Raw genomic sequence first — 27,105 nt, forward strand, 5'->3', positions numbered from 1 at the left:
CTGTTCAAAATGTTGTGTGTAAATTAATTCTGTATTGTGTGTGAATGAGAAATGTGTGTTTTAAGAAATAAGTGTGAAGGCCATTGCCAGATGTACAAGGGAAGAACTGGAGACAGACGCAAGGGCGCCATAAGGCTGCAACACATCCTTCAGGCCATTTAAAACAGCCTGGGGCCCCCACTCACCACTGGCAGTGCAGTGGAGCTGAGTGGCTTCCTCCCTGTTTGCTCCACGTGTCTGCCAGCTCCTCCCTGCATCCCCGGGGAGGCGGGGGGGGGGGGGGGCGGGCTGTGTCCTGACCCAAGTGCCCCTGCAGCCAATGGGCAGTGCCTGGGGGTAGAAGCACATGGAGACTCCTGGCCTGCCCTGCCTAGGAGTCCCAGGTAACCTCTGCACCCCCCCACAAAGAGCTTGTACCCCCCCTTTGCCCCTCAAACTCCCTCCCAGACCCTGCACCCCCAGGTATACCATGCGTATAAAGTGATCAATCACTCTGGGGTTGTGGACACCTGTCATAGAAGATCTAGGCAATAGGGGGAGGATTAGAGCCAGAACCCAAACATTTGCTTCAATCCCTCGGATAGAGACAAGCACCTACAAGATCTCTATCAAGCATTCTTAAAACTACAATACCCACCTGCTGAAGTGAAAAAACAGATTGACAGAGCCAGACGAGTACCCAGAAGTCACCTCCTACAAGACAGGCCCAACAAAGAAAATAACAGAACACCACTAGCTGTCACCTTCAGCCCCCAACTAAAACCTCTCCAGCGCATCATCAGAGATCTACAACCTATCCTGAAAGATGATCCTTTACTATCACAGATCTTGGGAGACAGACCTGTCCTCGCTTACAGACAACCCCCCAACCTAAAGCAAATACTCACCAGCAACCACACATCACTGAACAAAACCACTAACCCAGGAACCTATCCTTGTAACAAACCCCGATGCCAACTCTGTCCACATATCTATTCAAGTGACATCATCATAGGACCTAATCACATCAGCCATACCATCAGGGGCTCGTTCACCTGCACATCTACCAATGTGATACATGCCATCATGTGCCAGCAATGCCCCTCTGCCATGTACATTGGCCAAACCGGACAGTCTCTACGCAAAAGAATTAATGGACACAAATCTGACATCAGGAATCAAAATACTCAAAAACCAGTGGGAGAACACTTTAACCTGTCTGGTCATTCAGTGACAGACCTGCGGGTGGCTATATTACAACAGAAAAACTTCAAAAACAGACTCCAACGAGAGACTGCTGAGCTGGAATTGATATGCAAACTAGACACAATCAACTCCAGTTTGAATAAGGACTGGGAATGGCTGAGCCATTACAAACATTGAATCTATCTCCCCTTGTAAGTATGCTCACACTTCTTATCAAACTGTCTGTACTGGGCTATCTTGATTATCACTTCAAAAGTTTTTTTTCTCTTAATTAATTGGCCTCTCAGAGTTGGTAAGACAACTCCCACCTGTTTATGCTCTCTGTATGTGTGTATACATATCTCCTCAATATATGTTCCATTCTATATGCATCCAAAGAAGTGGGCTGTAGTCCACGAAAGCTTATGCTCTAATAAATTTGTTAGTCTCTAAGGTGCCACAAGTACTCCTGTTCTTCTTTTTACAGAACCCAAACTCTGTCCCAGAGCCTGTACCCTCACCCCTTTTTGCACACCCACCCCCTGCACTAGCCTGGAGCCTGCACCCAGTATCCAAACTCCAACCCAGAGCCTGCACACCAACCTCCTTCCCACACACCCTCTCCTGCACCCAAACTCCCTCCTAGAGCCTGCACCCCTCACCCCCTCCTGCACCCCCAGAGCCTGCACCCAGCACCCAAACTCCATCCCAGAGCCTGCATCCTAGACCCCCTCCCTCACCCTAACTCCCTTCCAAAGCCCAACCTGTCTCCTGTCCCGCACTCCAATCCCCTGCCCAAGCCCAGGACCTCCTCCCCCCACCCAAACTCCCTCCCAGAGCCATTGGCAGGTGGGGGGGGGGGGAGTTTGGGGGGACAGAGTTGGAGGGGCAGGTTCTGAGCACCACCAAAATGTCTACAAACCTGCCACACCTGACCCCCTGGTCCTAGAAGTGCCGGGCCATAAGGGGGAGGATTAGAGTCCTTGCTCCTATCCGTCTGTCAGGGGAAAATTGCATAGGTGAATATACCCTCAGTCATAGAAGGATAGAGCCCAAAGGGTAGGGGGCTTAGCGTTTCCCCATCCTGCTCTGTCAGGCAGAGTTCTTTTTAGTGGGTAGAGACTTTTCTGTTTTATAAGTCCCAGCATGAGCATGGGCATAGAGAAGTTATAAAGGTAAAATAAATTCATAAAAATATATGTTCAGGCAGTATTTTCTATGTGAGACTCAACTCTGCAAGATATAGGAGGGTGGACAAATAGTGGTAGCACCTGTGTAAGAAATGTTTAAAAGGAAGCAATCCAAAGATGATACTTTGTTCAAGAGATTACTCCTGTTAAACAGATCATGCTCTGTGCAGTGGGGCAGCTGCCCCACTCCATGAGAGAAAGGGCTGGAACAGCCAGAGACTCTGCGCAGACCAGCAGCCAATCAGCAAAGGCCTGTGGAGAGCCAATCAGGCCAAGGAAGAGGTAGCCAATAAGGGCCAGGCTGGGCCCTATATAAAGACTGCCTAATGAAGGAGAAGGGAGTCTCTCCCTGACTAGCAAGGGAGGAGGACTGGCTCCTGGCTTGGAGGAGCAGATGAGAGCTCTGGCCCTTTACCTGCCAGGCTGTGGTACCTGACTAGAAGGGCCGAGAAGGTGCAAGGGGGAAATGGCCCAGGGAAAACAGTTGGAGAAGGAGGGCAAAGAAGCTGCTACTAGAGGGTCCCCTGGGTTGGGACCCAGAATAGCGGGTGGGCCTGGGTCCCCCTTTCCCCCCCTTGTACTGCCCCTGGCTGCAGAGATGCGTGGCAGAGACAGACTGCAACATGCCCGAGGGAAGGGGCTAGACTTTGGGGTTGTGGTTGGTCACTGAGGCAGGTGCAAGCCAAAGGAGTGTTGTTACCCTCCCTGGAAGGGGGTGAAAATGGAGTAGTGGGCACTGCCGGAGGGCAGTGTCTTGAAGCGGATGCTGCTGAGCAGGGAGCAACGCAGATCCAAAACCAGCAGAGCAGACAAAGGGCAAGACACCACGCACAGAGGGCACTCCATGGCTGGCGAGAGCTAATTCCCAGACTGACCAGCAGGAGGCATCGCGGTGGTGAGTTTTGACGCTGCTACACTCTGTTAAACTAAACTCTGAAGGATATAGGAGTTTGGGCAATGTAGTATTTTGTCAATGATATTGTGGTGATGTCACAATTTTAAAGGACATGATTAAGGAAAGGGACCAGGAGGGGTGGGGGCTAGTTGAGGACCCCACCCCCTTGCTAAATTAGTAGTGAAACAAAGCCTGTGTCCATGAAAAGGGATGGTTCAGCAAGGAAAGCAGGGTCGGGCCCTGACAAACAGGTAGACAACAAATAAAAAAATTGGAAAACAGGTTGGAAGCCCTGAGGGCATAGTGGCAAAAGAGGGGGGAAAAAAAAGTAAGTGTAGGTCATGAGGAATTCAGATCCCTGGAACAATATTTGGAATGGTGAAATCTGAGTTGAAGGTGTCATTTTGGGAGATAAGCAAGCAATTTAAAAAAGAGAGTGAGAAGTTCCCTCTGCAGAGGCTGGAGGGAATTAAGCAGTTGAACGTTGTAAAAATCTTAAAAGAAAAGTGTTATAGAAAGAGAACTCCTGGTTTCTTTGTAGCCATTCTAAAGGGAAAAAGGCCCTTTTCCAAAGGAATGTCTGTAAAGCCAGGCAAAGAGACAATCTGATTTAAATCATTTGACTATGAACAACTTAGTCAAATTCACTAAAAGAACATAAGGGGTTTCTATTGGAACTTAACTGCCCCCAAATGAATACAAATGTAATCTATGTACAGCTATGTAAAAATTAAAGCAGTGTAAGGAAGGTTAAGAAAGTGTGTATAAATATATTGTGTAAATATGTGGAGCATTTAGGACCTAAAGCAACACTCGCGTTTGTAAAATTCTTGTCTTGCAGGTTTAAGATGAATTGGTTTTGTTTTTAAATAACACTCAAAATCCATTTGAATCGTTCATTCAAAGTTGCAAAACCAAGAAACACTTTTTGCCAGACACAGGTAACAAGTGTTTTGTTTTTTGGTATTTAGCATTTAACTTTTAAGGTACCTTAATGCTTTATAAGTTCAATATCTTTTTAAAAGACCAAAGTCATGGCTGCAGCAGGGCAGTTAAAACCAGGAGAATGGGGAAAAAATTCTAGGGTTTTTTGGGGGGGTAAAAAAAAGAAATTAAAAAAGTATACAGCGCCCCACACTGAGCCTTAAGGTGGCTCTGTGTAATCAAATTGTCACTTTGATAAGAGTACATAAAAGCTTTGAGCATAAAAGAAAGTTACACCTTATGTAAAAATTAATACAGATAATGTTCTACAAATTAAACTATGGAAGGAATGTGCATTTTCCCCAGAATATGTGCAGTGTATATTGTAGAAGGGGTAAAAGAAAAAACATACCATACTACTTAATTAAAATCCTATTCTGGCTCCCTCTGGAGCCCTAATAGGTTGTGTGGTGGTTTTTTTTTGTTTGTTTGTTTGTTTGGTTTTTTTTCAGATAGTTGTGTGTTTTAGAAGCAGAAGTTAAAAGTAATCAAAACTCTGGAAGTTGATTGTGTCCCTTTTAAGACAGTCTCTAAGCTGCTAATGGCTTTAAATCCAAAAGCAAGCCCAAAAGCATCTGTGTTTAATTTAAATTACCTAACTGATAAAGGAAGAAAAGAACTGCCCATAAATTGCAGCACAAAGTCCAACCAAAGGACAAGACAGGAGACAGGTAGATCAGAGGAAGGTAAGAGCACTAGTAGAAATGCCCGCCCCTACCAATGTCCACTCTTAAAGAGTACTACTAGGAAGATTCAATTTTCTTAGACCACACATCTATAAATATGCTAAAATAACTCACCCATTTCTGGAAACTGATTTTAAAAAAAGACAAAATGGGAATGGGAAAAAACAGGACTCCGCTTTAACCCTGCTAAAACAGAAGGCTCTCACAGCCCCAGCCCTGTGTTTCCCTGATGAATCACAGCCTTTTGTTAAAAAAACAAATGAACGTTTGGCAGCCAATAACATGGACTTGGCTGCCACACTATTACAAAATATTAAAAAAGGGCACCTTAAAATGGGAAAGAGGTCACTCACTAGAATCAAAATGGACAGGCCCTTACTCCATAGTGGATCGCCTTAGCCCATTGGTATACTGCATTAAAAAAATAAAAAACGGAAATGGGTACATGTTTCACAAATTAAACTGTTTATATAAACAATGTTTTAATTCTTTGCAGAAAAGGACATCCCGGAACCTGAGCACGAGGCGCTGCTTTCACCACCACAATTTTAATTCTCAAAAAAGAGACTCCAGTGTAAGGTCTGGCTTTACCTGCTTCTGGGAACTTTTAGTGCCCAGATAATTAAAGCAATTTAAAAAATGCAGCCCTCCTTAAGCCAATAATTCACTCCCTGCCAACCAATCAGCCTGATATTAGCTCCCCAGAGGCAAGAGCAAGGAAAGGAACCAACACCCGGGTGGGGTGTCAACCCAGCAACAGCCATTGTCCGGCAAGGGCGCTACAATGCAAAGATTCACCTGCATGAGGCCACACTAGGAGAACTGGTAAACCTTGCTTGGATAGACTCAGAAATGCTCACCTTACTCTGAAGCAGAGCGGGGCGCAGGGGCAAAGCCACAAGGGAAGAAAGGACATGATAAAAGGGAGAGACATTTGCCATTTTTCTCTCTTCCCCCCTACATCTACAGACCTCACCAACCATTAAGTGACTGAAGCGCTGATCAAAGGGGAGAGCCTGATTGAAAAGTAACCAGCCAGCCTGTGGTGAAACGTATCAAAGTTTGTAAGGACATCGAAAGTGTTAAGATGAGTTCAGAATGTGTTTTGCTTTTATTTCACTTCACCAAATCTGACTTGTTGTGCTTTGACGTATAATCACTTAAAATCTCTCTATAGCTAATAAAACGTTGTTTGTTCTACCTGAAGCAGTGTGTTTGGTTTGAAGTGTGTCAGAGGCTCACCTTGGGATAACAAGCCTGGTACATATGAATTTCTTTGTTAAACTGATGAATTTATATAATCTTTCATCATCCACTGAGCATTACTGGACACTGCAAGATGGCAGTTCCTAGGGTTGTGTCTGGACCAGAGAGATTGGCATTCGCTTGCCAGTAGCTGGGAAAAGCTTACATGCAAGAGGCTGTGTGTGAACACCCCAAGAGTGGGGTTTTCACAGAGCAGAGTAAGGCTGGCTCCCAAAGCCAAGGATTGGGGAGGCCGAGCAGATCACCAGTCCAGATAACACTGGGGGGAACGTCACACCAGTGTGTTTGGATTAAAGTCTGTGGGAAATTCCATTTGGGATAACAAGGCTGGTGCATGTCATTTTCCACTGATGAAATGAAAAATTTAACATGAGCTTGTGTTCAGTAGCATGCTGGATAGTGCAATATAAAAATTTCTGTGGGAAAGTTTGGCACTTGACAATTTGTGTTCTCCTGTGTGTAATTCATGAATGGCTGACTAGCAGCACTCAATACCGTGTAACTGGAAGAGTGTTACATGCTGGAGACTGTTTACTGCCCAAGAGGAGCTGTTCTCACAGTAAGAGTGGAAAAGGCACCCCAGGTTGGAGAACTGATTGGACTCTGAGTAATGTCACAGACACTCATTATGACAGAGCCTCTTACAACACAGAGAATGTAAATCCATGTCCCAGAAATTGAAGACTCCAGACAGAGGGCAAGTATCCCTGAAACTGCTTCTCTCTGACAGAGGTCCAGAGACAGAGTATCCTGGGGAAGCTGGGAACAGTAAGCATGGGCTGGTGGGGTTCAGCAGAGAAAGAAACAGGAAGGGCAGGGATATCACTTAATGCAGGATCTCAGCAGTGCTAGATGTCCAGCTAGCACATAGTGTAGCCCATTGGAAAACATAATCCCAACTATACATATAAAATGATAAAGGCTTAACTGTTTCCACTCAAGAGATAGATCTTGGAGTCATTGTGGACAGTTCTTTGAAAACATCCACTCAACATGCAGCAGCAGTCAAAAAAGCAAACAATGTTGTGGATCATTAAGAGAGGGATAGATAATAACAGAGAAAATATCATATTGCCTCTATATAAATCCATAGGACACCCACATATTGCATACTCAGTGCAGATGTCATCACCCTGTCTCAAAAAGATATATTGGAAAAGGTTCAGAAAAGGGCAACAGAAATTATTAGGGGTATGGAACAGATTCCCTATGTGGAGAGATTAAAAAGACTGGCCCTTTTCAGCTAGGAGAAGAGGAGATATGATAGAAGTCTGTAAAATCAAGACTGCAGTGGAGAAAGTAAATAATGAAGTGTTATTTGCTACTCCTCCTAACACAAGAACTGGAAGTCACCCAATTAAATTACTAGGCTGCAGACTTAAAACAACCCAAAGGAAGTATTTCTTCACACAACAGACAGTCAATCTGTGGAACTCTTTGCCAGAGAAAATTGTGAAGGCCAAGACTATAACAGGGTTCAAAAAAAGAACAAGATAAATTCATGGAGGATAGGTCCATGAATAGCCATTGGCAGGGATGATGTCCCTAGCCACTGATTGCCAGAACCTGGAAATGGATGACAGATGATGGATCACTTGTGGATTGCCTGTTCTGTTCATTCCCTCTGCGACACCTGGCTTTGACCACTATCAGAAGACAGGATACTGGGCTAGCTGGACCTTTGATCTGACCCAGCGTGGCTGGATTGACGTACTAGGGAATATAGTGAGTCCAGTATAATGGGAGGGAGTATGAAAATCCCTGGCTGTGGAGAACACTGGGAAATTAGAAGCTATAATTCATGAGCAACAGACTCTAATTAGTCTGGAAAGGCAGAATGTGAAAAATAAGAATCAGGTCATGTGACTTCAGGAATAGAGCCAGAAGAGAAGAGAGCTTGTGGCTATTACACATGCTGAAGGGGGAGCAAGACTCTCCAGGTCTAAAGAAGTTTCACTACCAACCTAGGCCATTTTCACGTGCTGGGGTGCAATCCAGAATAGTGAGGAGTTGTCATCTGTAATCCTGGCTGAGATTCATTGTTCTGCTGCTGGAGCTCCCTTGTCTGGATACCCCCTGCCAGCATTCAAGGTCACCCTGAGTGTATGTGCGACTGGTAACCCTGGACCAGCAGCTCTGACTCCAGCAGCCTGCTTGTTACACCCCATGTACATTCTGGTTTGGGTGAAGAAGGCTCAGGGTTTGGAAGAAGGCCAGGGGTAGGAACCTTCTTTTGGTTATGCTGAACCAAACCCCCAGTTTTCTTCAGCAAACGGGAGATATTTGACACTGTGCGATACTACTCCTGTGCTCTGTTCCCAAAGTGTTCTGTAGGAGGAGAGGGTAGAGTGGTATTGTATATGTCAGTGGCATGATGGGGCAGAGTAGAGGTGGCATTGTGAGACTGGCGTGAACCTTAGCTCTTCATTTCCCCCTTTTTGATGTTATTGACAAGAACTGGAACCGTATAGACCATTGTTGCAACTAAGGTCCTGTAGTGGCACCAAATCTTATATAAAGGGGGACAAATGAGGTGTCTAAGACCAGGTTATGGTTTGCTGGTTCTGATTATGCTATCTGTATGCACGTGTATTTTTGTATTAAAAGTTATGAATATTGGCTTTATACTGTCTGTAACTCAAACTTATGCTATGCTTCTGGGTGACATCCCAGAGAAGCTGGTGTTAGCTCTGCCTAGCCTGCTTGATGGCCCATAAGGACCATCAGCTATATAACTGACCCATTGAGAGAAGGCAGAAATACCTTATGACTCAGCAAAGTATACAGGGACTTACCCATGTGACTCCAGACTATTTTGCTGTAATTTTCCACTGTAAGGACAAAGAGGTGTCCTTACACCTGGAAGAGACTATAAAAGGCAGCTGCCTCACCTCCATCTTGTCTTCAATTCTGCTTCTTACCTCTGGAGGGACTTTGCTACAAACTGAAGCTCTAAACAAAGGACTGATGACCCATCCCAGCAGTGGATGTTCTCCAGAGACTTGATTTGAACCTGCAGTTTATTCCACTATTACTACAAGCCTGAACCAAGAACTTTGACTTTACTGTATGGAATTGATTCCATTTAACCAATTCTAGCTCATCTATATCTTTTTATTTTATGAATAAACCTTTAGATTTTAGATTCTAAAGGATTGGCAATGACGTGATTCATGGTTAAGATCTGATTTGTATATTGATCTGGGTCTGAGGCTTGGTCCTTTGGGATCGAACCTTTTTTCTTTTACAGGGGTATTGGTTTTCATAACCATTTGTCCCCATAACGAATGGCACTGGTGGGGATACTGGGAAACTGGAGGGTCTAAGGGAATTGCTTGTATGACTTGTGGTTAGCCAGTGGGGTAAAACCAAAGTCTTCCCTGTTTGGCTGGTTTGGTTTGCCTTAGAGGTGGAAAAACCCCAGCCTTGGGCTGTACTTGTCCTGCTTGAAGCAATTTGTCCTGAATTGGCACTCTCAGTTGGATCCCGCCGGAACCAGCATCGTTACACCCTTCTAATATCCGAGGGCACAGAAATCCTTACCCAGCGAGGTCACGCTCTCATAGTCCTTCTGCATGACTTGTCTGTAGAGGGCTCCTAAGCAGGTCCAGCAGAGCCCACTCTTCTACACAGCCACCTCCTCGAAGGTCACCAGTCTCTGAAAGAGCAAGAGTCCCACACAATACCTGCTGCCCCACTCACAGCCCCACTATTCGTGGGGTAGAGGAGCCAAATGGAAGTGCTGGATGGCTCGCAGTCAACAGAGTCCCACCCCACCCCGCTCAGAGCATCCAGGAAACACCAGGGTGAGGGGACGAAGAGAAAGCCCCTTGTCTCTCTCAGCAGATCCATCACACACCTACTAGCCACAGATTGATACAGGAGATGGAGCTCCTAGCAGGTTCCAGGGAGAGCTCCCTGGTTGGAAGCCCAACACCCTCCTCATTTTGAGGAGCTGAATATGAAGTGCGAGGCAGCTTTCCTAAGCCTGACTGGTGGGTGCCCCTTTCATATCTCAGAGCAGCCGCTGATTAGTCAGGTCGGGCTCCAGCACTATCAGTCTGGTCAGTTTTCCTAGCCCCATGTAGGTGGCTTATTTTCTGTTCAACAAATTAGAGCATTTCCACCTCCGAATCTCATGGGTCTGCTCCTAAAATCGAGGCCACTTATTAAACAACTCCCAGCAGGTTTGCCACAGCTGTCCTCCTCCCTTTTTCTACCCTGTGCATCTCCTCTCCTGCTCCAATCTCCAAATCAGACTGTGCAAACCTTCTGTCCCTCTCCACCAGCAGGAACCTACCAACCGCTCCCCCCACATGATCCCTACCTGGGCTGGTTCCACTGCAGCCATTTCTCTTCCCTATTCCATGGGAGGACAGGATGAGCTGGAGCGAAACATGGACGTCATTCTGCAGCCTGCCTGGGTGAAGAGGGCAGTGGTGGAGGTTTCAGAACAAGCTTCAGTGAATTTCACATCATGATTCCCCCAAGGCCCTTTCCCTGCAGACAGACATCCTAGATTCTGCCAGGCCGGGAAATGCTCAATCTGTTTATTACAATGTAGACCTGGCCCCTCCTGCAGAGCTAAGCCCACAGACACATTTTTAACCTCCCTTCTTCCTCCCTGCATCCCATAATAAAGTCTCTGAACACAAGGCTAGAAAAAAGCAGAACCAAAGGAGTTACTTTTGACAATTCCCTTTGCCACTGACCCTATGGGAGCAACACCCCAGCAGGAGGGATATGGACTCAGGAACTGGGTTTTCCTCGGTCTGATCCTCATCTTGTCCACAGGAAAGTGACTCTACCCAGGGTGCACTAATACATCTGTCTGGGCAGATTAGAGATCTGGAAATCTCTCTTGAAACTCTTCTCTCCCACAGCCCCTTTCAGTCTGTCTTTCTCCTACTATCTCCTTTTCCCTGCCGATCTGGTAGGAAAGTCCCATTCCTGGGTTGGTTGCTCCCCATGGCTGGATTTGCTCAATTGCTAATGGCAGGACAAATGACCGGGGAAGGGGGCACAGCTGTTTGTGTAGAGTCATTTTAATACCAGACTACAGCATTTTCCCTGGGTTTCTTTCAGTTACCTGGAGTCTGTGGCTCAGAATTTAGTATAAATAGGGCTCAGGTCTGCCCCAAGGCTGGAGAAAGTCATCAAGTGGGCAGTGCAGAGAAGAAGCTTTATTTAAAAGGTCACATCCCAGCACAGAACCGCCACTGGGAGAGCAGCAGCTGCTAAGCCTGGTCTCCCAGATCACAATGGAGGCTGCAGCATCTGACAGAGGAACCTGAACCCCAATATCCTGAGCAGAGAGGAACAGAGCGTTCGAGCAGCTTCCCTCCTTTAGCTCTCTGGGGAGAGCAGCTAATGAGAGCACCTCCTCACAGGGAGAATTACTAATCTCATTTGCCTCACTGTCCATCTGGAATATCTGCTTGTTTTCCATACAGTGACTCTGGATTAACAATGTTCTCAATGAAACCAGATTTCAGAAAGAACGAGTCCAGAATGCTGTGGAAGAGACCATTGTGTGGTAGTGCTAACCCCCTTCCCACCTCCCTCACCCCTCAGATCTAGGACAAGGACTGGGGGGCATGAATATTCCCAATGAAACCAGAAGGTCCTGCAGTTTTCAAGAGGGGAGAAAAGCAAAATCTGTGATTTCACCTCACAGTGTTTGATAAGTGGATAGAAAGTTATCACAGTGACCGAGCATGTGGATGGGGACTGCCAGGCAGTGCTTGGAGCCAGGATTCTGGCACAAACTGATCAGGGAGAAGGAATACTGTTAGTAGCAGCCCCTAGAGACCCCAGCCAGGATCCCACCAGATATTCCCTGGAACCCAGTCCCCAGAGTCCCTGGCCAGGGACCCCAGATACCCCTCAGAGCCCCACCAGACACAATAAGAGCTGGACATTGGCAAAGTGGAGAGAAAATGGGGTACAATTGGGGGCGGGGAACAGAGACCTTCTCAGGGATTTGAGGGAAAAGGGAGGGTCACCCTGGATGTTGCTCGTTGCTCTCTAGAGAGAAGGGGGCAGGGCTGGAGAGGATGGGGGGTCCCCACGGGAGGGGACAGCGGTAAATCCGAGGGGATCTCAGCCCCCCTTTTCTCTCCCCGCTCCTCGGGGGTCACCTGCTCTTCCCCCCCCCCATGTCCGGACTGCACAGACATTTTCCATCCGCCCCTTTGCCAGGTCTCCCCCCCCGGCAGCCCCCGCCCGGCCCCACGCAGGGACCCCAGTGGGGGCTGGTCCCCTCCCTCCGGAACTCCCCGTGGGGCCCCAGGGCAGAGCCTGGCCGGGCCGGGGGCGTTGGGCTCCTGCGGGGACAGCAGCTCCGAGCCCCCCGCAGGCGCTGCCCCAGGGAGCAGATCCCGGCGCTGCGAGATGCCGGGTCCCCCCCACGGACACTGGGGCAGAGTCACCGCCCGGCCCCGCCCCCGGGGCTCGCTCCGGTACCTGGAGGCTGCAGCGCCGCAGCGGGTGAGCGCTGCCTCTGCGCATGCGTGACTGCCCCCACCCCAGATCTGCGCATGCCCAGAGCCGGGAGACAAACTTCTCCGGCTCCGGGAGAGGCACCAACGGCCCCGCACGAGCCAGGCAGAACCACAGCGCCCCGCGCGCGTTCACAACCCGACTCGTCCTCCCGCCGCTCAACGCCACTTCCGCTCCCGGGAAGGGCAGGAACTATATCTTCCAGCGTGCCCCAGACGCCGCTTCCGCCCTCAGCTCAGGTAAGGGAGGGTTACAGCAGCTGTTCTTCGCCTCCTCCCTGTCAACGTCACTTCCGCTCGCTGCAGAGTCCGGAACTACATCTGCCAGACTACTCCGGGGGGGTGCTTCCGCCCTCTCCAGTTCAGGTAAGCTGAAATTGCGCATGCTCCGTGCGAGTCCCTGTGGGGCGGGAGAACAAAGCTGCTGTGGCTGCCTCCGTGTGGTCTGGGGGCCCGGGCTGAGCAGCTGCTGCTCCCCGGGGTCTGTGCGGGGGGAGCCCGGCATTAACCCCTCCGTGCCCGGCCGGGGGGGCTTTCTCCAGCTGGGACCCGCCCCCTGGGCAGCCCCGGGCCGGAGCCCCCGGTGAGTGACAGACCCCGGGCGGGGGGGGCGCAGGGGCCGGGCAGGAAAGTGACTCTCCGCCCCGGGGGACCTGGGAGAAGCCTCGGAGCTGCCTCGGCCCCAGTGGAGCTGCAGCAGGATCTGCCCCCGGCCCCGCTGGGATTGGGGGGGCAGAGACTGGGCCCGGCGGCGAGGTCCCCTGTAGATCAGCGGGGGGCGGGGGTTGAACTGTCTCTGTGCAGCAGGAAATCCCCGGGGGAGAAGTGGCGGGCGGGGGAAGGGGGGAGGGGAGTTAATTGGATCCTGTCCCTGTTTGTGCCACTTGCCTCCCACCCCCGATACAAATTCTCTCCAGTTCTTCTTCCCCTTTTCTCTCTCAGTATCTCACACGTGGCTATAAAATCCGGGGAGACACCCCCCCCTTTCTAGGGTTACCATACGTCCGGTTTTTCCCGGACATGTCCAGCTTTTCAGCAATCAAACCCCCATCCGGGGGGAATTGCCAAAAAGCCGAACATGTCTGGGAAAATGCCGGCCCGGCACTTCCCCTCCCGCGGCTGCTCTGCTCCTCCCCTGACTCTTCGGCTCTGTTTAAGAGCCGAGCTGCCCGAGCACTATGGGCTTCAGGCAGCCCCCTGCCTCCGGACCCCAGCCGCCAGCCGGGCACTTCCCCTCCCGGGCTCCAGCGGCTGGGGTCCGGAGGCACGGGGGCTGCCCGAAGCCGGTAGCGCTCAGGCAGCTCGGCTCTTACTCAGAGCCGAAGAGTCAGGGGAGGAACAGAGCCTCCGGCCGTGGCGGCTCTGCTCCTCCCCTGACTCTTCGGCTCTGTTTAAGAGCTGAGCGCTACGGGTTTTGGGCAGCCCCCATACCTCCGGACCCTGCGCAACCGGAGCCCGGGAGGGGAGGTGCCCGGCCGGGGGCGCAGGGTCCGGAGGCATAGGGGCTGCCCGAAGCCCAAGCGCTACCGGCTTCATGATTTGCCGGGCAGCCCCCAGACCCTGCGCCCCCGGCTGGGCGCTTCCCCTCCCGGGCTCCAGCTGCGCTGGGGAAGCGCCGGCCGGGGGCGCAGGGTCTGGGGACTGCCCGGCAAACCGTGAAGCTGGTAGCGCTCGGGCAGCCCTTTTCACGTGGCTGGGAGTGGGAGGGAGGAGGGGGCGGGGAAGGGGCGGGGTTGGGGTGGGAAATGGGCGGGGCCAGGGCCTGTGGAGGGTCCTCTTTTTTTATTTGTTAAATATGGTAACCCTACACTTTTCCCCTCAAATGATCAGCTCTCTTGTCTCTCCTGCTGGGGTGTGGCTGCCACAGGGTCAGTGTCAGAGGGAATCATCGAAAGTGACTCCTTTGTTCTAGCATTGTGTTCAGAGACTTTGTTATGGGATGTGGGGAGAGAGAAGGGAGGTTAAAAATATGTCTGTGGGCTTAGCCTGGCAGGAGGGGACAGGTCTACACTATAATAAAGAGATTGAGCATTTTCTCAGCATGGCAGAATGTAGGGTGTCTGTCTGCAGGGAAAGAGCCTGGGGGAATCGTGCTGTGAAATTAACTAAAGCCTGTTCTGAATCCTCCAGAACTGCCCTTCTAATCCATACAGTCCAAAGAATGATGTCCATGTTTCTCTCCAATTCATCGCAGCCTCCTATGGGACAGGGGAGAGAAATGGCTGCAGAGGAGCCAGTTTATGTAGGGATCATCGGGGGGTTGCTGGTGGGTTCCTGCAGGAGAGAGGGGGACAGCAAATATACGGGAGATGGGAAAGTTTGCACAGTCTGGTTTGGAGGTTTCAGTGGGGCAGGACATGCACAGGGTAGAGAAAGGGAGGAGGACAGGCCATGGCAAACCTGCTGGGAGTTGTTTAATAAGTGGCCTAGATTCTGGGAACAGACCCATGAGGTTCGGAGGTGGAAATGCTCTAATTTGTTGAACAGAAAATAACCCACCTACATGGAGCTAGGAAAACTGACCAGACTCCTAGTCCTTGAGGCTGACCTAACTAACCAGTGGCTGCTGTGAGATAGGAAGGGGGCACCCACCAGTCAGGTTTAGGGGAGATTCTCCTCCCTTCATATCCAGCTCCTCACAATGAGGAGGGTGTTGGGGCTTCCTACCAGGGAGCTCTCCCTGGACCCTGCTAGAGGTCCCATCTCCTGCATCAGTCTGTGGCTAGTAGGTGTGTGATGGATCTGCTGGGAGAGACAAGGGGCTCTCTCTTTGTCCCTTCACCCTGAGCTTCCATTTGATCGGCTCCTCTCCCCCACAAATACTGGGGCTGTGAGTGGGGCAGCAGGTACTGAGTGTTGGGCTCTTGCTCTTTCAGGGGCTGGTGACCTGCGAGGAGGTGGCTGTATATTTCACCAGGGAAGAGGGGGCTCTGCTGGACCCCACTCAGAGAACTCTCTACAGAGACGTCATGCAGGAGAACTATGAGTATGTGACCTCGCTGGGTAAGGGTTACTGTCCCCTCGGTTCTTGGAAGGGGAAATGAAGAAATAAGGTTCACACCAGCCCACAATGCCACCTCTACTCTGTCCTGTTTCAGCATCACCCCAATATGCCAGTAACACACACACTACCAGAGACCCTCCCCTGCTGCAGAACGCTTTGGGAACAGAGTGCAGGAGCAGTATCTCAGTGTGTCAAATATCTCTGGTTTGTTCAAGTAAAGCTGGAGGTTAGGTCCAGCATAACGAACAGAAGCTTCCTACCCCTGACCTTCTCTTCAAACCTGAGCCTTCTCCACCCAGACCAGAATGTCCTTGGGGTATAAAAAACAGGCTGCTGGAGTCAGAACTGCTGGTCCAGGGTTACTTATCACACAGACACTCAGTGCACCCTTGAATGCTGGCTGGGAGTATCCAGAAAAGGGAGCTCCAGCAGCAGAACATTGAATCTCACCCAGGATTACAGATGACACAAATCCTCACTATTCTGGATTGCACCCCAGCATGTGAAAATGGCCTAGGTTGGTCGTGAAACTTCTTGAGACATGCAGAGTCTTGCTCCTCCATCACCATGTGTAATAGCCCCAGTTTCATGTCCCTGCAAGCTCTTTGGATTTTTGAGTCCCTCATTGCCAAAGTCACATGACCCTGATTCTTCTTTTTACATTCTGAGTTTCCAGACTAATTAGACTCTGTTGCTCCTGAATTACAGCTTCTAATTTCCCAGTGTTCTCCACACCCAGGTATTTTCCTACTCCCTTCCATTACGCTGGACTCACTACATTCCCTAGTACATAAGAACGGCCATACTGGGTCAGATCAAAAGTCCATCTAGCCCAGTATCTTGTCTTCCAATAGTGACCAATACCAGGTGTCCCATAGGGTATGATCAGAACAGGTAATCATCAAGTGATTCATCTCCTGTCGCCCATTCCCAGCTTATGGCAAACAGAGTTTTTAGGGACACCATCCCTGCCCATTCTGGCTAATAGCCTTTAATGTACCTATCCTCCATGAATTTATCACGTTCTTTTTTGAACCCTGTTATAGTCTTGGCCTTCACAACATCCTTTGGCAAAGAGTTCCACAGGTTGACTGTGCATTGTTTGAAGAAATACTTCCTTTTGTTTGTTTTAAACCTGCTGCCTATTCATTTCATTGGGTGATTCCTAGTCCTTGTGTTATGAGAAGGAGTAAATAACACTTCCTTATTTACTTTCTCCACACCAGTCATGATTTTATAGACCTCTCTCATATCCCCCCTTCTTCGTCTCTTTTCCAAGCTGAGAAGTCCCGGTCTTTTTAATCTCTCCTCACACAGAAGCTGTTTCATACCCCTAGTTGTCCCCCCCCCCCCCCCCCCCCCCCCCCCCCCCGCCTTTTTCTAAACCTTTTCCAATTCCAATATATGTTTTTTGAGATGGGGCAACCACATCTGCATGCAGTATTCAAGATGTGGGCGAACCATGGATTTATATAGAGGCAATATAACACAGTAACTCCTCACTTAAAATCATCCCGGTTAACGTTGTTCTTCTGCTGATCAATTAGGGAACATGCTCGTTTAAAGTTGCGCAATGCTCCCTTGTAATGTCATTTGGCAACCGCCTGCTTTGTTCACTGCTTGCAGGAAGAGCAGCCCGTTGCAGCTAGCTGGTGGGGGCTTGGAACCAGGGTGGACCGGAAGCCCCCCTATCAGCTCTATGTTCCCCTAAATTGCCTGGGCATCAGCTGCCCAGCAGGCTACCAATTACTGGCAGTTCAGCTGTCCCTCCCCCCCACTGCCATGTGCTGCTCCTGCCCTCTGCCTTGGAGCTGCTCCTTGAGAGTTCTGCTTGCTGTGTGGGGTGAGAGGGGGAAGAAGGGGGCTGTCAGAGTGTCCCCCTCCCCCCTGCTCCTGCACCCCACTTACCCCATCTTCCATAGAGCAGGGGGGACACATGACAAGGCTCAGGATGGAGGGAGTTTCCTGGCAGCAGCTGCGGTCTCAGCTTGCCTATCTTATTAACAAGGCAGTGTACTTAAGAGTGGGGTCAGCATACTTAAAGGGGAAATGCACATCTCTCTCTCATACACACACAGTGTGGGTCTCTGTCTGCCATGCAGTCTCCCCTTCTCCATTCCTGCTGCCTTGTAGAGTGTGAGGCTACGTTAACAACGAATTAATCCTTGAGGGCTCAGCCAATTGCTAGTTCATCATTTAGCAGTAAGGCATTCCCTGGGAAACATCCCACTCTCTGACTTCACCACCTCAACCAAGCTTCACAATCATCATTGCTGTGTACCAGAATTAAATTATTTGTTTAAAGCTTATACTGTGTGTGTGTGTGTAGATATAGTCTTTTGTCTGGTGAAAAAAATTTCCCTGGAACCTAACCCCCTCATTTACATTAATTCTTATGGGGAAATTGGATTCACTTAACATCATTTTGCTTAAATGCGCATTTTTTCAGGAACATAACTACAATGTTAAGTGAGGAGTTACTGTATTTTCTGTCTTATTATCTATCCCTTTTTTAATGATTTCCAGCATTCTGTTCGCTTTTTCACTGCCTCTGTGGATGTTTCCTGAGAACTATGCACAATGACTCCAAGATCCCTCTCTTGAGTGGAAACTGCTAATTTAGACCCCATAAACTATATATGTATGTGTGTGTATGTATGTATATGTATAGTTGGGATTATGTTTTCCAATGGGCTGCAATATATGTTATCCTAACATCTAGTACTGCTGAGATCCTGCATTCAGTAATATCCCTGCCCTTCCTGTTCTCTTTCTCCACTGAACCCCACCAGCCCATGCTTACTGTTCCCAGCTTCCCCAGGACTCTCTCATTGTCTCTGGACCTCTGTCAAGAAGAAGCAGTGCCAGGGAGACTTGCCCTCTGTCTGGAGTCTTTGATTTCTGGGACATGGATTTACTTTGTGTTTTAGGAGCCTCTTTGAAATTGAGTGTCTGTGACATTAACCAGAGTACAATCTGGACAGTTGAACAGCTGTGTCCCCTCAGTTCCCCAAGCTGGGGTGCCTTTTACACTGCTTTACTGTGAAAAAAGCCACTCCGGGGCAGCTAACACACAGTCTCCAGCATGTAACTTGCTCCCAGCAACACAGTATTGAGTGCTGCTAGTCAGCGACTCCCGAATTACAGTACCCTACAGGAGAACCCCAGAAAATTCGCTGGTCCCAGACTTCCCCCAGAAATGTGCATCTTGCACTGTCCAGCACACTACTGAACAACACAAGCTTATAGGAAGTCTGTCATTTCATTAGTGGAAAATGACATGCACCATTATCCCAAATGGAGTTTCCAACACACTTTAATCCAAACACACTGGTTTAATAAAACAATGAAACAAAATTAACTACTGGGGAAAAAAAGATTTTTAAGTGACCACAGGTAATGAGGCATAAAAGTCAGAATTTGTTTACAAAAGAAACGCAAGATAAAACACAAACTAACGTCTAACTTAACAATCAAAAATGGATTCAAAACAAATGCTTCTCTTACCTATGCTGAGACAGGCTGGCTTTCCTTTCAGCCAGGACTCCCCCTAACCTGCCCCTGCCGCCCAAGTTCAGTTCTTTAGGAGTTGTCATGAGCAGAGGGGGAGAGAGAGAGAGGCTCAAGCATTTTCCTCACCTCTTTATAATTCAGTCCTTTGTACTAGAAACAACTGAAGTTCTCAGCTGAGGGCTGGTCCCCACTTAGTCCGGACTTCGGACTAAGGTACGCAAATTCAGCTACGTTAATAACGTAGCTGAATTCGAAGTACCTTAGTCCGAACTTACCGCGGTCCAGACGCGGCCGGAAGTCTCCCCCCGTCGACGCCGCGTACTCCTCTCGGCGAGCTGGAGTACCGGCGCCGACTGTGAGCACTTCCGGGATTGATTTATTGCGTCTTAACCAGACGCGATAAATCGATCCCAGAACATCGATGGCGTGCCGCCGGACCAGCCGGTAAGTGAAGACTAGGCCTTAGTCATGGTGACAGGCTGTCTGTTGTAGATAGTAGCCTCAAGTGGTCCCTGTGATGGAATGTAAATGTCGTCTTCACACCTTCCCCCTGCCGCAGAATGGCTATTTGACCAGCTGTTTGGGTTGCTGTATCTGAGGAACTGGTCTGTGGGTGTTCCCCAGAATTGTAACTTTTTCAGTAATATCATACAGTAAAATCTCATAACTTTACATACAGTGTTGCTACACATTTTAACAAGAGGATAATATTCAGTAGATTGAGTTTTCAAATGATACCTCACAAGCCATACTGTGTACAAAATTAATCATAATTTTCTAGAAGAGTGAACATAGGGGTACAGACTGGCAGTGTCTGACTGTCTGCATGTTCCCAGCCGATATGTGGGTATTTTAATCCCTCATAAGCAGAGTGTTTTGAATCTTCAAGGTTGGTCCTGGGAATTCACTGGTTTACTAAGTGTGACACTGTGTGGAATTGTGAGACACTTTCTATTACTATTTTATTATTATTATTACCAATCTGACAAAATTAAAATGAATCATGCTAGATATGCCATGTAAGGTGTCAGTGAAAATGTTATGATTTTCCAAGTATGATAATTTTGTTTCTGTTGGTATCACCTTTGTATTGTGAGTTATAGATATGTAGGGTATATCTGTATTTCCAGACTTGTGCAGCGTTTCCGGGTGACACCCCCAGACATATTGGCATCAGCACTGCCTAGCCTGTTTGATGGCCCATCCAGGGTCATCGCTGTACAATGAGCCCATGGAAAGGACCAAGAGAATACACCTATTGAGTCAGCAAGACATGCAGGGCTATGCCTGTGTACTGAGAACTCCAGTTTTTCCATGCCATGTGCTGTGAAGCTTGTGTTTGGGACACAGGAACTACAGGCCACATGGCAAAAGGAATGTAAAGGGCACCTGCAGCATCTCCATTTTGTCTTCAATCCCTCTTCCTACCTCTGGAGCAACTTCTCTACAAACTGAGTCCTTGAATAAAGGACTAAATGACCCATCCGAGCTGTGGATGTCTTCCAGATGGACTTTCAAGTCAGCAACTCACCAGTACTGCTAAGAACCCAGTATAGATTTCAGAATGTATCTGACCGCCTTCCCATTTAACTTCTTTCTCTCTTTCTTTCTTCTAAACCTTTAGTTTAGATGCAAAAGGATTGGCTAGGAGCATAATATTTTGGGTAAGATCCAAACCTGTAGTGACTTGGTACTGTGGCTGACCCTTTGGGGTAAGAAGAACATTTTGTCTATGCACAGAGTTTTTAAATAACCTCTCACTGTACTGGACCTAGGTGCTGATTGGGAGTCAGAGAACTGGGATGCAATGAAGGGGGCCGTGTGATTTCTTTTTCCAGCTTCTTGATAACCAGTGTGGGTGATCAGAAGCATAGTTTGTGACTGGTCAGTGACTTCAACTTCAGTATCAGGGGGTAGCTGTGTTAGTCTGGATCTGTAAAAAGCAACAGAGAGTCCTGTGGCACCTTTAAGACTAACCGATGTATTGGAGCATAAGCTGCATCTGATGAAGTGGGTATTCACCCACGAAAGCTTATGCTCCAATACATCGGTTAGTCTTAAAGATGCCACAGGACTCTTAGTTGCTTTCAACTTCAGTGTTAACCACCAGTTTTGGGAGCATCTGCTCTCCCTTTTTCAGCCTGCCCTGACCTTGGCATTTTCAGTCAGGACTGCCCCAGGCACACCGGGTCACACTAAGCATTGAAGTTAAATTAATAGAATGTTTGTTTTTTTATGACAATGTCTTATGAAATCAATGGAACTCCTTTGTTCTTTCATCTGAGCAGGGTTTCCAGTTTCCCAACCTAATATGATGTCCCAGATGGAACAAGGGGAAGAGTCATGGGTCCCAGACCTCCAGGGTTCAGAGGAAAGAGAGATCCTGAGAGCTTCCTGCACAGGTGAGAAAACATTAAAGCAACTCAGAATCTGTAAGTGCCTGAAGGAAACATCTGGGATGCCCTACAAAGACCTTGGGAGGTCTCTCGGTTCATTGTTGTTCCTCCTAGGGGTTGTATCCTTGGGGTAATTATAGCTCATGGCTTCCTGTAGATCCTAGCAGACACCAGGCAGTAGCTTGCTCACTTCCCCCTGTGAATTTGGATGGGATGTGAAGGCTGAATTGATCCTCCTCCTCTCCCCTGTTTGGGGGAGTTCAGTTCGTGATTTTTATTTGACCTCTCTCCAACACTTGTTTTGGTTTTGCCTTCCCATTTCCATCCCTGTTTGAGGTTTCTGTCTCTATCACAGCAGGTGATGCAATGCTTTGTGAGAAGGAGGAGCAGAATTCTCAGCAGGAAAATATTGAGCAAGTAGAAAAACACAGAGCATTATCGCAACAATCAAAAAGGAATGTGTCCAGGGATTATGAGCAGGGAAAATCCTGTGAAATTCAGCACAGACCAGAAACAGAGCAGGGAAACCAGCCAGGGGAGAAAGCGGGTAAATTTATTTCCTGTTGGGGAACTCAAAAGGGCCTCAAGGAAACCACAGCACAGCAGGAAATCCTCAGGAGAAAGAGAAAAAATACATGCACTGAGTGTGGGAAAAACTTCATTCACAAATCAAGCCTTTCTGTTCATCTGAGAATCCACACGGGGGAGAGGCCCTACGAATGCCGTGAGTGTGGAAAATGCTTCACTAGCAGCTCATACCTTTCTAAACATCAGAGGATCCACACAGATGACAGGCCCTACGAATGCAGAGAGTGTGGGAAAAGATTCACTCGCAGATCAGGCCTTTTTCAACATCAGAGAATCCACACAGGGGAGAGGCCCTATGAATGCAGTGAGTGTGGGAAAACCTTCAATCGCAACTCGCATCTTCTTAGTCATCAGAGAATCCACACAGGAGAGAGGCCCTACGGATGCAGTGAGTGTGGGAAAAACTTCACTCAAAGATCAAGCCTTTCTCACCATCAGAAAATCCACACAGGGGAGAGGCCCTACGAATGCAGTGAATGTGGGGAAAGCTTCACTCAAAGATCAAGCCTTTCTCACCATCAGAAAATCCACACAGGGGAGAGGCCCTACGAATGTGGTGAGTGTGAAAAATGCTTCACTAGCAGCTCAGCCCTTTCTATTCATCAGAGAATCCACACAGGGGAGAGGCCCTACAAATGCAGTGAGTGTGGGGAAAGCTTCACTCACAGATCAGGCCTTTTTCACCATCAGAGAATCCACACAGGGGAGAGGCCCTATGAATGCAGTGAGTGTGGGAAAACCTTCAATCGCAGCTCGCACCTTATTAGTCATCAGAAAATCCACACAGGGGAGAGGCCCTATAAATGCAGAGAGTGTGGGAAAAACTTCATTCACCGATCAGCTCTTTCTGTTCATCAGAGAATCCACACAGGGGAGAGGCCCTATGAATGCAGTGAGTGTGGGAAAACCTTCAGTCAATGCTCAAGCCTTATTAGTCATCAGAGTATCCACACAGGAGAGAGGCCCTATGAATGCAGCGAGTGTGGGAAAAACTTCACTCGCAGATCAGCCCTTTGTGAACATCAGAGACTCCACACAGGGGAGAGGCCCTATGAATGCAGTGAGTGTGGAAAAAGCTTCACTCAAAGATCAGCCCTTTCTGTTCATCAAAGAATCCACACAGGTGAGAGGCCCTACAAATGCAGTGAGTGTGGAAAATGCTTCACTAGCAGCTCAGACCTTTCTAAACATCAGCGAGTCCACACAGGGGAGAGGCCCTATGAATGCAGTGAGTGTGGGAATACTTTCTCTTGGCACTCAGCCCATGTTAGCCATCAGAGAATCTGCAAGGGAGATCAACACCATAAAAACCTCTAGGGCTATCACTACCTTTTTTTTTCTTTAATACTTTTCCTGATTCCCACATAGTAACTTTTAAAGCTGTTTGAACTGTTTTCAGTACTGTTAACCCTCAGCTTGTCCAGATGAGTGGCCCATTCTTGCCTTCTGCAGTTTGCCCTCTCTTGAGGTGGACCTATTTGTTCTTTGTATTGTCCCACGAGTAATTTGAGTGTACTCTTCCTATCAGGAACCAGGGAGCATCACATGTATACCATTCCTCCTATTGCAAAGTTATTGTTAGAGTCACCAATGATGCAGATTTTATCATTGCCAGTTGTTCTCACGTTGCCCTGGGTTTTGCTAAAGAGCAGCTATTATTGGGAACCTATCAAATTATATGTAAATGAAGAGGAGCAGGGGCAGCCTCTCTGACACTGGAAGGAGACAGGGTAACTCAGAGATTACCTTCTTCCCCATCACTGCAGAACTCTTACCTTTTGCCTGAGCCATGTAGAGTTTATATTCATCACATTCTATCCATCTGCTTCTCAAACTGTCATGTGATGAAGCATTCTCCATTGTCTGTGCTTGGAGATGATGCTTTGACTTCTTTAATCCTATATCAGAGTCATTATGACTAGAGAGGAAAGTGTCAAAGACCTGGGAGGGGAATTCAAATGGATCCCAAACACAGTGTGGTTATTGGGAGTTTAAATCCCAAGATCCATCTATTGGTAAAGCCACTTCTGGCAAGGGGGCTGTTTCCACCTCATTATGTGGGTGCTCTGATACTAAAAAAAATTCTAAATAACATAACTGACTATTGAGACAGTGCTGAGTGAAGCAGGTTTGAATGGATCAGAGGAGAATGTGATGGGAGAATCTCTTGTCCTGATTCTGAAAACTCAGATGTAACCTGCTCTGGAATTTCACTTGACACTTCCAATGTCATGAATTCTATCTCTCTGTGATGTGGGTTTCTATCTTTCCTGAAGGCTGTTTGGTCACCTAATTGGATATTAGTTCAGTTTCATAGGATGTAGCTCAGATTTATTGGAGAATTTAAGACACATGACCATTTGCTAAAGTCCATCATTTCTCACTTCAGCTTTGCTTTTTCTCCATCCCTCCTTGATGACATGGAGAAAGCTCTGTCAACAAGAGAGAACTCTCCAAGTTACTGGATATGCTAACAAAGAAACAGCAGTGATTTAAAATCTGCACTCGGAAATGGTGAACAACAGCAGAACCCCAACTAACTGAAGGAAGTGTATATGAGCACAGTGTAGTTCACTTGTTTAAGGCAATATTGTCTCAGATGATCTGGGGAGAGAATTCCACGGTAAGTGATTTTGAAGTAGGGAAAATGCCCATGATTTGGTTCCCAAAACATTTGTAACCCAGGCCCTACAGAAGGTCTGTCCTAGCTAATCCTATGATATGGGAAATGCTGCCCTTCGTGGCACAGATGTTGAGAAAATAGAAATGGGGTTTTTGTTGAATTCACCATTTGTAGGTGCTAAAAATGTGTATAAAATGAAATCAGTGTTGAAAATGTAATAGCTTCAGAAAAATAGATATTCTTGAATAGAAACGCCAGCTCTGGTAACTAATAGAGATTCTGATCCAGGCCTGGATCCAGTCCCTTGCCTGAACCTGTGCCATCGAATTAAAGAAAAGCTGGGCATGTTTCAGAAAGCCATTTCTCACTAACACTGCTGAGATTTTGAGTGGTTTTGTAAAGGATTCCACTTCAGAGAAGTGTAAATTTACCCTAACCAAGGCCAAAGATTTGGAAAGAACTGGGGTTGAAAGAGTCCACACCCAGTTCTTGGCTTCCACCCCCGTAAAGGAAGCTATAGTGACCAATGACCCAAGGAAAATTGTTTGTACCACTCCACTTCCTAGTTCAGTGTCCCTGATGACAGTTCCAAAGGATGCCAGGGTTAGATAGAGAACAAACATCCTTTATCGTTTGGATCCAAACCCTGGAAAAACACTCTGGGTCCATTCACCAAGGAGATCCCTAACAACCAGTGATGCTTCATCAAAGGCAATCACTGCAACAGACTGAAGTGTGAGGTGAGAATCTACTTAGATAGGGAAAGATAACTATTAAAAAGTGTAGGTTGCGTTTTGTAATTTTGTTCTGTTGGGTAACGGTTGGTTTCCATCATGCATGTTTGTTTCTGTTTAAATTTCTATTCCTTTTTAAATAAATTTCCATTTGTTCGATAAGTGTACTGAAGTGCTGTGTGTGAAACAGGAGCAGTGGTCTACAGTAAAACTGGTAACCTGGGATGTACCATTGCTTCAGGAAAAGAGGATCTTGGATTTCTCTGAGTATCTGGTGATCGGGGCTGGACACCAGAGGGGGACACATTGAAGGAACTCAGGGCTTAGGGTGCCTCTATTGTTGACTGGCAGGGCTGCTGTAGCTCAGAGGAGGGTGCTTGAGTGCCTGACAGGCTAGGTGAGTTTGGTTACTAACATCCAGCTGGCAAATGCAAAAGTCCCTCTTCCTAGTGACAGGTGGCAACAAGGAGACTCACAGCCCTCAGCACCCTGAGAAGGGTCACAATGTGCATCTATGTTGATCCACCTGTCATGTCCACACCGGAATGGCACCCTATAGCATAGTTCCCTGAATGAAAATAGACCTAAAACTCTGCCCATGAAATCATGGAACATGTGATCTTTGCTCTGTGAAGGCATGTAAAGAATCCAAGCACTGGAGGATAGGGATTGGGTCCAGAGTGACCTAAACAAATTGGAGGATTGGGCCAAAAGAAATCTGAGGTTCAACAATGACAAGTGCAGAGTCCTGCACTTAGGAAGGAAGAATCCCAGGCACTGCTACAGGCTGGGGCCTGACTGGCTAAGCAGCAGTTCTGCAGAAAAGGACCTGGGAATTACTGTGGATGAGAAGCTGGATCAGAGTCAACAGTGTGCCCTTGTTGCCAAGAAGGCTAACGGCATATGGTGCTGCATTAGGGCGTTGCCAGCAGATTGAGAGAAGTGATTATTTCCCTTCTATTTGGCACAGGTGAGGCCACATCGGGAGTATTGCATCCAACTTTTGGGCCCCCCATTACAGAAGGCATGTGGACAAATTGGAGAGATTCCAGCAGAGGACAACAAAAATGATTATGGGGTTGGGGCACATGATTTATGAGGAGAGGCTGAGGGAACTGGGCTTGTTTAGTCTGCAGAAGAAAAAAGTGAGGGGAGATTTGATAGCAGCCTTCAACTACCTGAAGGGGGATTCCAAAGAGGATGGAGCTCGGCTGTTCTCGGTGGCAGATGACAGAACAAGAAGTAATGGTTTCAAGTTGCAGTGGGGGAGGTCTAGGTTGGATATTAGGAAACACTATTTCACTAGGAGGGTGGTGAAACTCTGGAATGGTGGTGGAATCTCCATCCTTAGAGGTTTTTAAGACCTGGCTTGACAAAGCCCTGGCTGGGATGATTTAGTTGGGGTTGGTCCTGCCTTGAGTGGGGAGCTGGACTAGATGACCTCCTGAGGTCTCTTCCAACCCTAATCTTCTAGGACTATAGGCCACTGGATGCTCTGGAAACAGGAGGGCTCTGAATGTAACGCCTAACAACCATGGCCTGTGTGGGGTTGTAGCTCCATG

The 27,105-nt window shown here is 48.0% G+C and overlaps 2 protein-coding genes across 15 annotated transcripts in view; one reads left to right on the forward strand and one right to left on the reverse strand.

Moving 5' to 3' along the window:
* The window catches only part of LOC128822987 (zinc finger protein OZF-like), a 72,088-nt gene extending 46,383 nt beyond the window's left edge, over positions 1 to 25,705 (forward strand). Inside the window, exons 1-5 of one of the 10 annotated variants that reach the window (XM_054004942.1) lie at positions 12,656 to 13,051; positions 15,562 to 15,688; positions 21,491 to 21,604; positions 21,954 to 23,309; positions 24,576 to 25,705. In XM_054004942.1, coding sequence (XP_053860917.1) covers positions 12,725 to 13,051; positions 15,562 to 15,688; positions 21,491 to 21,604; positions 21,954 to 23,309; positions 24,576 to 24,682 — 2,031 coding nt within the window. In that variant the 5' untranslated portion in view covers positions 12,656 to 12,724 and the 3' untranslated portion in view covers positions 24,683 to 25,705. Of the gene's footprint in view, positions 1 to 12,655; positions 13,052 to 15,561; positions 16,429 to 20,313; positions 21,605 to 21,953 lie in introns of those variants that run through there. The other 9 variants (XM_054004948.1, XM_054004938.1, XM_054004941.1 and 6 more) reach the window with 9 other exon arrangements.
* The window catches only part of LOC128823020 (zinc finger protein 883-like), a 341,706-nt gene that overhangs the window by 3,698 nt on the left and 310,903 nt on the right, over positions 1 to 27,105 (reverse strand). For 2 of the 5 annotated variants that reach the window (XM_054005031.1, XM_054005027.1), the window contains exons 1-3: positions 12,651 to 12,738; positions 10,513 to 10,605; positions 9,729 to 9,843 (exon numbers count right to left, since the gene is read on the reverse strand). In XM_054005031.1, coding sequence (XP_053861006.1) covers positions 9,729 to 9,762 — 34 coding nt within the window. In that variant the 5' untranslated portion in view covers positions 9,763 to 9,843; positions 10,513 to 10,605; positions 12,651 to 12,738. Of the gene's footprint in view, positions 1 to 9,728; positions 9,844 to 10,512; positions 10,606 to 12,650; positions 12,739 to 27,105 lie in introns of those variants that run through there. The other 3 variants (XM_054005030.1, XM_054005028.1, XM_054005029.1) reach the window with 3 other exon arrangements.

This window comes from Malaclemys terrapin, chromosome 15 (genome assembly GCF_027887155.1).
Source record: "Malaclemys terrapin pileata isolate rMalTer1 chromosome 15, rMalTer1.hap1, whole genome shotgun sequence".
Taxonomy (NCBI): domain Eukaryota; kingdom Metazoa; phylum Chordata; order Testudines; family Emydidae; genus Malaclemys; species Malaclemys terrapin.